The 12,130-nt window shown below is 45.3% G+C and overlaps 1 protein-coding gene across 1 annotated transcript; it reads left to right on the top strand.

Annotated features, from left to right (window-relative positions):
• The first annotated feature begins 1,316 nt into the window (after positions 1-1,316).
• Positions 1,317-3,431, top strand: LOC122757425. The gene has a single exon (XM_044009387.1). The coding sequence runs from the start codon at positions 1,687-1,689 to the stop codon at positions 2,890-2,892; it is 1,206 nt and encodes a 401-aa protein (XP_043865322.1). The 5' UTR covers positions 1,317-1,686; the 3' UTR covers positions 2,893-3,431.
• The last annotated feature ends 8,699 nt before the right edge of the window (positions 3,432-12,130 follow it).

The raw sequence follows: 12,130 nt of genomic DNA, 5'->3' as shown, positions 1-12,130 counted from the left end.
CAACGGACTTCGTACCTCACGTGGAAGCTCCAATCAACGTCTTTAGAAATCAGATAATCTTCAACTCCGATGCGAGTGCTTATTCTCTGGAAACGCCATTTCCCGGCTATACCAGACATATTATTCCTCTAAGTGATGACACAAGACGATCTTTAAGCGCGATACTGAAGGAGCGCTTACGTCCGACAGTCATAAATGGAGTAAAGATTCCTGACGCTTACTTGCAGTCTTTTCAGGAGAGTTACAGAGAGTCATTTTCCTTCTTTAAAATCAGAATAGCGCAAAAGTTCGTCAAAGACATCGTTGACGAAAATGAAATTATGTTGGCTATAGACCGGGAACACTCCCGAGCTCATAGGAATGCGAGAGAGGTCAGATTACAATTATTAGACAGCTGTTACTTCCTGAAAATGGCTAGTCGTATTAGGGCCTTCACGGCCACTTGCCAGATTTGTAAATATCAAAAATATGACCGACATACAAACAAGCCATTCCTGCAGCCTACGCCCATACCGACTCGTCCATGTGAAATACTGCACATAGACATCTTCATGTTAGAGGGAAAGAAATATCTCAGTTGTTTAGATAAATTTTCCAAGTTTGCTAAGCTTTTCCCTCTAGAGCCGAAATCGGCACTACATTTGCGTGAAGAACTGGTTAAAGTCCTGCATTATTTCTCGGTACCAAAGACAATGGTTTCCGATAATGAACGGGGTTTACTTTGCCCTACAGTCCTGAATTTCCTCAAGACCTTGGGCATCCAAGTTTATTACGCACCTTCACAAATAAGTGAAGTTAACGGTCAAGTAGAAAGGTTTCATTCCACTTTCCTAGAAATCTATCGCTGCCTCAAGCAAGAATACCCAACCTGTACGGTCAATGAACTTGCTGATATTTCGGTCGATAGATACAATAACTCAATTCACTCTGTTACTCAGAGGAAACCTGCTGACGTTTTTTTAAATCGAGCCGCTACCATGGACCTACAGAAGCTTTTAGAAATAAAACATAGGGAATATGAGGATATCCGGGGTTTGCTACAACATAAACAAGAGACAGCGAACAACAGTAAGAACAAGAACAAGAAGAACAAGTAAGAAAAGTAAAGATAAAAAACGTTTTAATAAAGAAGTAGTCGAACAGGATAACAGAGTTACAATAAAGACGCGAACAGGTAAACTTTTTCATAAGTCCCACGTGAAAAAGTGAGGACGCTTACATAAGTAACATTACTGTATTTTTCTTCTCTTATGCCAAGTGGAGGACGCTGTGTCCTTATCAAACACTCACACCCACACGTTTCATATACACATTTTTGCCTTTCTCCAAATAAAAAAATTACATTGTTTGATTTTCAGTTTCATTTAGACTTAAGAAAAATTGTTAGCATAAAAAAAAGGAAAAAAAACTTTATTGTATTAGTAACTCAACAGTTTGTGCATCCCATTACTACCACTGCTATTACTAACATCGACGCGAGCGATTCGCATGTTCAAATACGACGGCCCATTGGTGACACTGAAACAGGGCAGCGGGTGAAGAGTTGATGGTTATTTCAACTTGATCCACAGTGTTAACTTAGAAGAAATAGAAACAGCCATCGAAGCAACGAGGAATGAAGCGCGGGAACTGAACGCGGGACAGATCCGAGTCCTGGCGTTCCACCATCTGGAGCAAGCACAACAGATGCTCTCGAAGCTGTCGAGAGTAAGGAAGGTTCGCTCAATCGAATGGCTTGGATCGGCATGGAAATGGATTGCAGGATCGCCAGACGCCTCAGACTGGAACGCTATCCTCAATGTGCGCGATAATCTCGTGGAGAACAGCAATCAACAATATAAAATCAATGACCAGCTCTTCGAGACATCACGAAAGTCCCTGGAGGCGCTAAACTCTATGATCGAGAAGGTCAACACTATTGACAGCAACGATCAGGCTGCCACGATTGTTTTGCATAAGACAATGTTACTGGAGAGTCAAGTGGGTGAACTGAGCAGAGCTTGCCAGTTTGCGAAGGCAGGCCTAGTAAACAGTAACTTACTAGACGAGGCGGAGATACAGGCGCTACTCAAAGAGATGGACTCTTTGCCGTATCAGAGTGCTGTAGAAGCCACGGAGTTCGCGAAGCCTATCATCGTAACGAATGGCACCATGCTACTCTATGTATTGGCGCTGCCAAAGGTGGTTGCTAAAGAGTATCAGATGTTGGTCATCCGACCAGCGATTCGCGCAAACAGGCAAATCGACGCTAACTTCGGAAAGTTGCTGGTGGCCCCGGACGAGACGTTCGCTATAACTAAGGACTGCCTTACAATAGGCAACACCAGCGTCTGTGCGGAAGAGCACCTGACCCCGTTAAGCGAATCAGACTGTATCCCTAGAACACTGAAGGGAGGAAACGCCGAATGCCACTACGTGACATCTAGTCGACGCGTAGTAGAGCTACTGGAGGACGGAACGCTGTTTCTTACAAACTACAATGGAACCATTTATACAGAAGGACAAAGCTACAGCCTCGACGGGACGTATCTTGTCCAGTTCGCAAACGAGACGGTAACTGCGGACAACAAAACGTTCAGAAGCCACTCGCACACGCGCCTGATAGCCATGCCCACCGTGGTCACGAATCTAACAAGTTTGGGCTACCACCTCAACCTGGAACTGATACACGGGTTAAGTACAAGGAACTTGAACCTGCTCCAGGTAATGCGAAGAAGGCTAACGATATCGTCTACAACGGAAATCGTGACGATTTTTGTAGTGATATTAGTAATCTTCGTATTTTGGAGAAAAGTCACACACCAACAAACATCTCTAGAAACCGACAAAGACGTGGAATCCAATGGTACTCAGACGGAGGACATCGTTACAATCGACCATAAAAGCGCTTGATCTGCGGGACGCAGATATTTAAGGGGGGAGGAGTTAACACCAGCCAGTGCACAGCACTGTCTCTCTTCCCCTGCCCCTGCCCTCAACGTCTCGAATATCTGACCGCTTCGCCCCACGCCTTGACTACCCGCTTGACAACACATTATGCTGACGCCTAAGCGGCTGCGCCACTTCGACCCAGCTATTGCAACACAGTTGCATTTACGCTGACGCTCGAGGTGCCAGCGGAAACCAATGCGCAGTTTCAGCGGCGGCTATTAGAACCTACTTACGCCGACGCCACTGCTGCCATGGGGTCAACGACGCCAAGAACCGCTGATGCGACGGCAGCCAAAATACGCGCTGACGTTGCAGACGCCGTTGTTCCGCTGCTGCTGCTCTGCCACTGCGATAAGCTCGCCAGGCCTGGAAGAGGAACTGGAGAGCTGACCACTGGCCAACTGAAAGGGCAGTTCCAGACGACTCGTCGAATCAATCAGACCTAACTAACCAAAACTAACAAAACATTTGATCATTAAAAGTTATAACGTTTATTTGAAGTATTTTGAGTTCTTATTTGTCCCAACCAACTTCTACTAGTAAGTATACATCGAGATGTGGTCGTCGCCCGTGCAATACGGCGACAGTACCTTCAATGAACCCTAGGATTCGACTGTCGATCCTTCGAACGACACGAGCATTCGTTAACTTGCATGTAATTGCCAAAGCACAAGTGAGGGGGTGAATTTAAGGATGGGGGTAAATTTTAACAAAAACCGAAATTGTATAAATTGCATGTAAGCATTCATTAAATATTTGGAGACTCTAGCAATAAAGGTGTAGAATATATAATTTTATAACTGTTTTTTTTAAATCGATAAAATAAGATCGGGATGAGTTATCGATTTTTAATGATAAACTTGATATGCGCGCTGTAATTACGGACATTTAAAAAAAAATTTGAAGTCTCTAGCTCTTATATCTTCTGAAATCGACGCGTTCATACATACGGACAGACGGACAGACAGACGGACAAGGCCAAATCAAGTCAGGTCGTCGCCCTGATCAAGAATATATATACTTTGTGGGGTCTGCCACGCCTCCTTCTGCCTGTTACATACATTTAAACAAAACCATTATACCCTGATTTCCCATTGAAAATGGGTTCAGGGTATAATAAATAAATGAAACGAAAGTAAGAGAGAGACCAGATGATTGTGGAACCACCCTCACCTAAGTAGGTCTTACACCAAAAAGGATCCTGAGGGCTTCCCAAGCCATATTAAATAATAACAAGTAAGAAAGCTCTAGTCGAGACTGCTCGACTACGAGATCCCCTGAACCCTTGGAGTAATAGCTATTTCAATCATTTTTCGCGTCTTTCAGCTTACACAAGAAACACGCACACACACACACACATACACATAAACATTTACACATACATACACACACAAGCATAAACACGCATGGGCGGCAGTGTGCGCTTACTATGAGAACTCAATTGCTTAATAACTTTTTTTGTGGACATACGATCTTCATAAAACTTTTAGATTATGATTATAACATGGATATGCATGTATTTGCTAAAGCACAAGTCTCAAGTATTTGAAATACGCCTTTTACAAATGTGAGGGTGAGGGGGTGAATATAGGGGTGGAGGGTAAATTTTAACAAAAACCGAAATTGTATTAATTGCATATAAGCATACATGAAAAATTTGGAGACTCTAGCAATAAAGGTGTAGAAGATATAATTTTATAACTGGTTTTCGATAAGGTTTTTTTATCGATAAAACAAGATCGGGATGAGTTATCGATTAATTAATTAATTAATGATAAACTCGATATCCGCGCTGTAATTACGAACATTTAAAAAAAAATTTGATGTCTCTAGCTCTTATACCTTCGGAAATCGACGCATTCAAACATATGAGGAGCAATATAGGTATGCACATATGAGTGTATATGAACGTACGTATTTGCTGTGCGTTTATATGCATATACGTGCATATACATGTTGCTCCACACAGCGACGCGAATACTGTAGGAGCGACCCTCGCACTGGAAAGGGGGTCAAAGTCCTGTTAGAGGCGGTCGCTTTCGCTCCTACAGATTCAGCAATGGGTTCGCGTCGCACGCACGACGATCATCGGTGACCGTTAGCCGAGGTGCCGTTCGGGCAGTGAGCATTTTCACTCGCATGGCAACAACGGTACTTCGGCCAATGGGAGGCTGCCACGCAATTTGGCGGGAAAGTGGCGTCACCCAGATCACGCCACTTTACCGTTTTTATGGGCACGAGCAACAGAAAGGCCACGCTCCAGAGCCGAACAGGCCCCGTTACCACACGAAGCAGGGCCTGTGGCTGGGGTATAAAAGGCCATCAGCAGCTCCATACGAGGAAGTCGAAAATATACCGGTGAGAAGATATATAGTGAAAGTGCGTGAAGAAAGTCAAGTGAAAGTCAACGCGAGTGGTAAATCAGGACTCCCAGGACATCGTGGGAACAGCAAGGACATCGTGGGAACCACAAGGACATCCAGTGGGAATCCTTGCAGATCATCAGTAGGCGCCGATCAGGACATCGGTGCATATCAGCAACGTAAGCGAGGCCTGCACATCTGGGTGAGTTCGCGTAGCCGTGCGTAGGAGAAGTGCTTGTGAGTGAACGAAGCTAGTGTTGTGCTGTGAGTGAGCGAGATAGTTTACAGATCCAGATCCTGGCGTTTCTCAAATCCTTACGGTGAGCTAGCGTGTTCAGCACAACACTCTCCCAGCCGGAGTGCGTTGAACAAGCGCTCAGTAGGTGTGCGTCGCTAAGCAAACCAGCGAGCCAGCATACATTTACATAAGTGACGTGTACATTTCATATTTATTTAAGAAAATATACCATTGCGCTATAAAACCCAAACCACAAGACTTATTAATTATCGCAGGGGCTTCAACAAATAAATTTGTTGGCAACGAATTCACAGTCAGCTGAAACTAGCTCAGCTTAGACTCGGGATAAACCGAAGGTTCGTTACAACACACATATGAATATTTTAATTTCTAGACGTACAATCTTAATGAAACTTTCAGAACATTATTATGATGCTCAAATGTATGTACAAGTCTTTAGTATTTGAAATACGCTTTTTACAAAGGTGAGGGTAAGGGGGTGGAAAATTGTATAAAATACAGAGCTTGCAAATGAGAGTTGATCGTTTTTTTGTTTATGCTCTTCTTCGCATCATCAAAATCATCAAAAATTGTGCAGACACGTCTCGCTCTGAGCGTCACTCTTTGTTTTCTTTAGAATCTGTTTCGCTCAGACGCAATGCAATGACTCTTTCGTGTGCCGCTCTCACATGAGTGTTGCCTAAAACTAACACGATTTTCCCTCACACAAAGACTCTCAGCAAAAAACACTTTGACTAAAAAAACTCTGCATGTAAATACACGCATACATACATACAAAAAGAACGCAGCAATCGCGCGTGATTACCCATACAAACGCAACTTACCGTTTGCTTCATTTAACTCAAGCAAACGATCAGTGTTTGACTTGAGGAAACGAAAACAGAAATAACTGTCTCCCTCAGAGCGCGAGCGAGCTAAGCCAGACGCGACAAAAACAGTTTCTGTCTGAGTTTTTTTGACTGTGTCAGTGAAAAACACTTTTTTGCAGACAACAAAAAAGTGTTAACAGTTAATTGCGAGCTATGATAAAATATATATAGATCTACATTTAAAATTTGGAAGCTCTAGCTGTAAAGGTATAGGAGATATAATTAAATAACTAGCTTTCGATAAGGTTTTTAATCGAAAATAAAATATCGAGAGTAGTTATCGATATTTAGAGAAAAACTTGATATGCGCGTGATATACACGGACCTAGGAAAACAAGTAAGAAAGCTCTAGTTGAGACTACTCGACTACGAGATCCCCTGAACCCTTGGAGTAATAGCTATTTCAATAATTTTTCGCGTCTTTCAGCTTACACAAGAAACACGCACACACACACACACACACGCGCGCACGCACGCACACACAGGCATACATACACATACACACACATACATACACACATACATACACACATACACACACACACACACACACACATACACAAACAATTACATACATATACACACACAAGCATAAACACGCATGGGCGGCAGTGAGCGCTTACTATGAGAACTTAATTGCTTAATAACTTTTTTGTGGACGTACGATCTTCATGAAACTTTCAGATTATGATTATGACATGGATATGCATGTAATTGCCAAAGCACAAGTCTCTAGTATTTGAAATACGCTTTTTACAAAAGTGAGGGTGAGGGGGTGAATTTAAGGGTGGGGGGTAAATTTTAAGAAAAACCGAAATTGCATAAATTGCATATATGCATACATAAAAAATTTGGAGACTTTAGCAATAATGGTGTAGAAGATATAATTTTATAACTGGTTTTCGATAAGGCTTTTTATCGATAAAAAAATATCGGGATGAGTTATCGATTTTTAATGATAAACTTGATATGCGCGCTGTAATTACGGACATTTTTAATCAAAATTTGAAGTCTCTAGCTGTTATACCTTCTGAAATCGACGCGTTCATACATACGGACAGACGGACAGACAGACGGACAAGGCCAAATCAAGTCAGGTCGTCGCACTGATCAAGAATATATATACTTTGTGGGGTCTGCCACGCCTCCTTCTGCCTGTTACATACATTTAAACAAAACCATTATACCCTGATTTCCCATTGAAAATGGGTTCAGGGTATAATAAATAAATGAAACGAAAGTAAGAGAGAGACCAGATGATTGTGGAACCACCCTCACCTAAGTAGGTCTTACACCAAAAAGGATCCTGAGGGCTTCCCAAGCCATATTAAATAATAACAAGTAAGAAAGCTCTAGTCGAGACTGCTCGACTACGAGATCCCCTGAACCCTTGGAGTAATAGCTATTTCAATCATTTTTCCCGTCTTTCAGCTTACACAAGAAACACGCACACACACACACACACATACACATAAACATTTACACATACATACACACACAAGCATAAACACGCATGGGCGGCAGTGTGCGCTTACTATGAGAACTCAATTGCTTAATAACTTTTTTTGTGGACATACGATCTTCATAAAACTTTTAGATTATGAATATAACATGGATATGCATGTATTTGCTAAAGCACAAGTCTCAAGTATTTGAAATACGCCTTTTACAAATGTGATGGTGAGGGGGTGAATATAGGGGTGGAGGGTAAATTTTAACAAAAACCGAAATTGTATTAATTGCATATAAGCATACATGAAAAATTTGGAGACTCTAGCAATAAAGGTGTAGAAGATATAATTTTATAACTGGTTTTCGATAAGGTTTTTTATCGATAAAACAAGATCGGGATGAGTTATCGATTAATTAATTAATTAATGATAAACTCGATATCCGCGCTGTAATTACGAACATTTAAAAAAAAATTTGATGTCTCTAGCTCTTATACCTTCGGAAATCGACGCATTCAAACATACGGACAGTCGGACACACACAGGCATACATACACACACACGCATACACACACAAACGCATACACACACTGTGAGGAGCAATATAGGTATGCACATATGAGTGTATATGAACGTACGTATTTGCTGTGCGTTTATATGCATATACGTGCATATACATGTTGCTCCACACAGCGACGCGAATACTGTAGGAGCGACCCTCGCACTGGAAAGGGGGTCAAAGTCCTGTTAGAGTCGGGCTCTTTCGCTCCTACAGATTCAGCAATGGGTTCGCGTCGCACGCACGACGATCATCGGTGACCGTTAGCCGAGGTGCCGTTCGGGCAGTGAACATTTTCACTCGCATGGCAACAACGGTACTTCGGCCAATGGGAGGCTGCCACGCAATTTGGCGGGAAAGTGGCGTCACCCAGATCACGCCACTTTACCGTTTTTATGGGCACGAGCAACAGAAAGGCCCCGCTCCAGAGCCGAACAGGCCCCGTTACCACACGAAGCAGGGCCTGTGGCTGGGGTATAAAAGGCCACCAGCAGCTCCATACGAGGCTGTCGAAAATATACCGGTGAGAAGATATATAGTGAAAGTGCGTGAAGAAAGTCAAGTGAAAGTCAACGCGAGTGGTAAATCAGGACTCCCAGGACATCGTGGGAACAGCAAGGACATCGTGGGAACAGCAAGGACATCCAGAGGGAATCCTTGCGAATCATCAGCGGCACCGATCAGGACATCGGTGCATATCAGCGGCTTAAGCGAGGCCTGCACATCTGAGTGAGTTCACGTAGCCGTGCGCAAGAGAAGTGGTTGTGAGTGAACGAAGCTAGTGTTGTGCTGTGAGCGAGTGAGATAGTAGGAGAGGCCTGTATAGCTGAGCGAACCGCCAGAGTTTACAGACCCAGATCCTGGCGTTTCTCGTATCCTTACGGTGAACTAGCGTGTTTAGCACAACACTCTCCCAGCCGAAGTGCGTTGAGCAAGCGTTCAGTAGATGTACTTCGCTAAAGCAAACCAGCGAACTAGTGTAAATTAAAGTGACGTGTAAGTTTCATACTTATTCAAAAAAATATACATTTACGCTATAAAACCGAATTCACAAGTGACTAATTATTATCGCAGGGGCTTCAACAAATAAATTTGTTGGCACAAATCCACAGTCAGCTGAAACTAGCCCAGCTTAGACTCGGGATAAACCGAAGGTTCGTTACAACTGCTGTCACGGCCCCACGTTGGGCACCAGTTGTAACGAACCTTCGGTTTATCCCGAGTCTAAGCTGGGCTAGTTTATTTGTTGAAGCCCCTGCGATAATTAATTAGTCTTGTGGTTTAGGTTTTATAGCGCAATGGTATATTTTCTTAAATAAATATGAAATGTACACGTCACTTATGTAAATGTATGCTGGCTCGCTGGTTTGCTTAGCGACGCACACCTACTGAGCGCTTGTTCAACGCACTCCGGCTGGGAGAGTGTTGTGCTGAACACGCTAGCTCACCGTAAGGATTTGAGAAACGCCAGGATCTGGATCTGTAAACTATCTCGCTCACTCACAGCACAACACTAGCTTCGTTCACTCACAAGCACTTCTCCTACGCACGGCTACGCGAACTCACCGAGGTGTGCAGGCCTCGCTTACGTTGCTGATATGCACCGATGTCCTGATCGGCGCCTACTGATGATCTGCAAGGATTCCCACTGGATGTCCTTGTGGTTCCCACGATGTCCTTGCTGTTCCCACGATGTCCTGGGAGTCCTGTTTGCTACTCGCGTTGACTTGATTTCGACACTTTCTTCACTTTCACTTTGTATAAATTTCGACGGCAACACTCTCTCGTATCGTTTTTCGACAGCCCGTATGGAGCTGCTGGTGGCCTTTTATACCCCAGCCCCAGGCCCTGCTTCGTGTGGTAACGGGGCCTGTTCGGCTCTGGAGCGGGGCCTTTCTGTTGCTCGTGCCCATAAAAACGGTAAAGTGGCGTGATCTGGGTGACGCCACTTTCCCGCCAAATTGCGTGGCAGCCTCCCATTGGCCGAAGTACCGTTGTTGACATGCGAGTGAAAACGTCCACTGCTATCACCCGGCCCGAGCGGCATCTCGGCTAACGGTCACCAATGATCGTCGTGCGTGCGACGCGAACCCATTGCTGAATCTGTAGGAGCGAAAGAGCCCGCCTCTAACAGGACTTGAACCCCCTTTCCAGTGCGAGGGTCGCTCCTACAGTATTCGCGTCGCTGTGTGAAGCAACATGTATATGCACGTATATGCATATAAACGCACAGCAAATACATACGTTTATATACATTAATACGTGCATACCTATATTGCTCCTCACACTCCCCTCTTCCTTCGGGAAAACACGAGACCATCGTGTTTGAATTTGGCGCCCGTCTCCGCTGCGTTGCTCCGTTTTGCGTCGCTCCATCCCTCAATGCTACTTTCTGCGCTGATCGCTGCTGTTAACGCTCTGTTAATGTTAACAGCTGTATTTTTCCCTTACCGCTGGCAATGCTGCACTCTGCCGGTAAGTGAATAGGGCTAATATTTTTATGTCTCGACAAAACCTTAATAAAAATATTGTTTTTCAGGTTGGGCATCTTTTCCTCCATGCCCACGCCGGGCGCTGCTACAAAACTCGCCTGTCGGTATTGCAGCCCCCGGTGGCATTGGTGCACGTGCGCGCGGCAATGGCCATTTCGCCCATTTGGCGCATGTTGTCCCTCGCCGCTGGAGACGTCTCTCTGCTGATCCCTGTTGCTTCTTGGGCCCTTGGGGATGCTCCGGTGGGGCATCGCAGTCAATACATGCACTGCTGCTATGAGATCGGGCCACAGACGTCGTTCGCAAATGGACACCGGTGTCAGATCTTTGGTGTCGGTGCGCTTGTTGGCCACTCCTCTTTCGCGCACAGCTCCAGCGGAGTCGCTGGACACCTGGCGATCCATGACCGGTGGAGCCATTCGCGTGGCAGGCGTCTGTAGTCACACTCTCACAGCAAGCAGCCACATCTCCGACTGCATGCCCGCGTGCAATATGGGCCGCCGCTGCCTCCGCCCACGCCGGACGCTCCTGCACAACTCACCTGTTGGTTCTGCAGTCTCCGGTGGCTTTGGCACTCGTGCGGCGGCCACCTGGCTCACCATATCCCTCGTCGACCTCTCTACTCCTGGCGAAGGCTCGTCGCTGATCTCCGTTTGTGGCTGGAACTCCGTGGTGGGTGCATTCAAATTATGGATTGTTTGTTTGAAAGCTGGCCACACCGATGTCGTCCATGTTAGCAGCTGCCCTCCTGGATGCTGCTATGTCTCCGTTGCGGCGCTGCAGACACATAATTGGATTGCTGTTGGGAGCTGGCCACATCGATGTCGTTCGCAACTGCCACCGGTGTCGAACTTTGACGCCGGCTGCTATTTTGCGGCTCACTCCTCATTCGCGCACAGCTCCAGCAAAGTCGCTGGCCAGTGCGCGAGGATCGGCCAACAAAACGCGCCTACGTCTTAGCACGGACAACCGGATGGATTCGTCGCGTGGCAGGCATCGATGGTAAACCAATCTCTCAATGGGCAACCCAAAAATATGCCTGCATGCTCCGCGTCTTCACTTCACTCGACACACTGCACTCGAGCGCCGTCGGTCCACTCTGGTAACTCATCCACAAGAAGGCCGGCCCGATGCGAACATGCCCATTTATACCCTCTGCTGGTCCTGTGTCCTCTGTTCAGCCCACTCTAGCTTTCCCTGCCTTAT

The sequence above is a fragment of the Drosophila mojavensis genome, unplaced genomic scaffold, assembly GCF_018153725.1.
Source record: "Drosophila mojavensis isolate 15081-1352.22 unplaced genomic scaffold, ASM1815372v1 contig_72, whole genome shotgun sequence".
In the NCBI taxonomy this organism is placed as follows: domain Eukaryota; kingdom Metazoa; phylum Arthropoda; class Insecta; order Diptera; family Drosophilidae; genus Drosophila; species Drosophila mojavensis.
Note: the sequence above shows the minus strand (reverse complement) of the source record. Positions and strands in the feature narration are given on the sequence as shown.